Here is a 2,244-nt window from a genome sequence, read left to right as displayed (position 1 = left end):
TACTGTGTAATAATAAATAACTACTGTGTAATAATAAATAACTACTGTGCAATAATATCTAATGTGTAATAATAAATAACTACTGTGTAATAATATCTAACGTGTAATAAATAAGTACTGTGTAATAATAAGTAACTACTGTGTAATAATAATATCTAATGTGTAGTAATAAATAACTAGTAATAAATAACTACTGTAATAACAGAAATGTGATTGGAAACAAACCGTCATTTTGACAGACAGCATTAAAAACAAAATCGGTCATGTTCTATTTTTACTCGTCAAATTATAATCATATTAACATTGGCTATTTAGACCTATTTTTATGTGGTTTAGTTAATATTCACTAGTTGAACCTTGAATCCTGATTCCTTCACATATAAAGCAGATGAAAGCATCTAACTTTTTCTCTGCAGTGACACAAACCACTGACTGAGGCCCCAATAACTATAATAAATAAAATTAAACGACTCCACCTAAATTACATCACTTCACCTGCTGGGGCCTCACCGCACAGCTTCACAAATTCCTCCTGGTCGCATCTACAGAGAAATCTGCGCTGGTTCATCGGGCAGTTGGATCTGTCTGATCGAACCAATCAAATGTTTTTTTGCCGTGTGGCCCGGTTTGTTTTTACCAGGATCTTTTTGCGTGGTTTCGTTTCCCTGAAACGGACAGACGCTCTCCTTCTGGGTGCGGAGGGTAACGTCTTCAGCTCATTTGTTAAAACCGCTGGATGAGTTAAGTTTAATTCTTTGCAGCGGTGGAAACGCCTCAGCGCACTGCTCCTCTGTTTAGACTATAAATAGATTAACACAACATTCTCTGTAGTTTTCTCTGGTCTGTACTAGAGACTGGAATTAAAGGGGCCATTTCAATAATAATGGCGCCTTCAGGTTTGTAATGCTCTTCCTAACCAGACGCTCCAAAGCCTCCAGTCCGTCACTCTTCAACTCGCCGTCAGCTCCGGTCAGAAAGACGCATTTAGTTCAGAGTCCGTGAGATGATATTCAGAAAGGATCTTTTATTGATTGATTGCCTCTGTGATGAACTCTGTGTAAAGTCTATAATGCAGCTCAGGCCTCCTGCTCTGCATGCTCCAGATGAGCCTCTATTCCAGAACAGATGGTCCAAATGTTGGCACCACCTCTTCTGCAGCCATCAGTGCTGCAGGTGTGGCAGAAGGGAAACATACAACATGCAGGGGGGACTGAGGACCTGATAGAAACACTATCATCATGTCTGCCCATGTGCTCCAGGTAAGGCTGTTAACTATCACCTGTCAAAATTACAGACGGGATTCAACTTTGTCCATCGTTGAAATTCCCCCAAAACAGTCAAATACGGAAAATGTTTGGTTAACGTGACCCCTGAATATTAAATAACTGCCATGTAATAATAAATAACTACCCAGTTGATTGTAAAGGTGAGGCTTACCTGCTGATGCTGCTCTTCCTGGACATGTTGCCAGGGGAACCGGGGGGGGTCTGGTAGGTATAGTTAAAGTCCGAACCTTTCAGATCCAAAATCACCTGAAGAGAAGAAAAACGACTTCAAGAGACGAAATGTATTCTTTACATTCCCTCGATGTTCAACATTCCTTTATTTTCTACTTTACCACTTTATTATGACGACGTTAAAACCTTATTATGTTTGCATTTTGTAATATTATGACCTTCCTCTCATAATTAGAATAAAAAAATCACAGCCTGGCCCTGATGGTCTGTCGCAGAGCTGACCTAGACTAAAAGTACATAAACAGAAGTCAAACAAAATGGCCGCCCTGGGTGATGACATCACTCAGAACTATGGAAACCCAGGCAGGGAAAAAATCCAGATTCAACAAAAATTTTAAAACTCAACCCATAAAACTGGCTAATTGCCCCGCCCTAGCTTGAATCTAGAAACAGTAAAAATCAGTTTTCTTTGAGAAACGGAAACAGAGCGAGACAGGAGACCTGTTCGCTGGCGGCTGGCAGCTTGGTGGGCTCAGCCGTCAGAACGCTCAGGTCCTCCAGGATGGTCTGCAGGTGGGTCACTTCGCCCAGCATGTTGATCTCATGGTCCTGAGGGACAAAACACAGGAACCTCAGGAACACAGGGACACACAGGGACACACAGGGACACACACAGGGACACACACAGGAACACACACAGGGACACACACACAGGGACACACAGGGACACACAGGAACACACACAGGGACACACACACAGGGACACACACACAGGGACACACACACA

General features: G+C 42.2%; 1 protein-coding gene across 1 annotated transcript in view; it reads right to left on the bottom strand.

The window, feature by feature from the left end:
* Positions 1 to 1,410: 1,410 nt before the first annotated feature.
* Positions 1,411 to 2,244, bottom strand: part of mtss1 (MTSS I-BAR domain containing 1) — a 37,877-nt gene continuing 37,043 nt past the window's right edge. The window contains exons 8-9 of the mRNA XM_017305021.1: positions 1,959 to 2,066; positions 1,411 to 1,532 (exon numbers count right to left, since the gene is read on the bottom strand). Of these exons, the coding sequence (XP_017160510.1) occupies positions 1,434 to 1,532; positions 1,959 to 2,066 (207 nt within the window). The 3' untranslated portion in view covers positions 1,411 to 1,433. The remainder of the gene's footprint in view (positions 1,533 to 1,958; positions 2,067 to 2,244) is intronic.

The sequence above is a fragment of the Poecilia reticulata genome, linkage group LG5 (assembly GCF_000633615.1).
Source record: "Poecilia reticulata strain Guanapo linkage group LG5, Guppy_female_1.0+MT, whole genome shotgun sequence".
Taxonomy (NCBI): Eukaryota; Metazoa; Chordata; class Actinopteri; order Cyprinodontiformes; family Poeciliidae; genus Poecilia; species Poecilia reticulata.
This window is presented reverse-complemented; position numbering and strand designations above follow the sequence as displayed.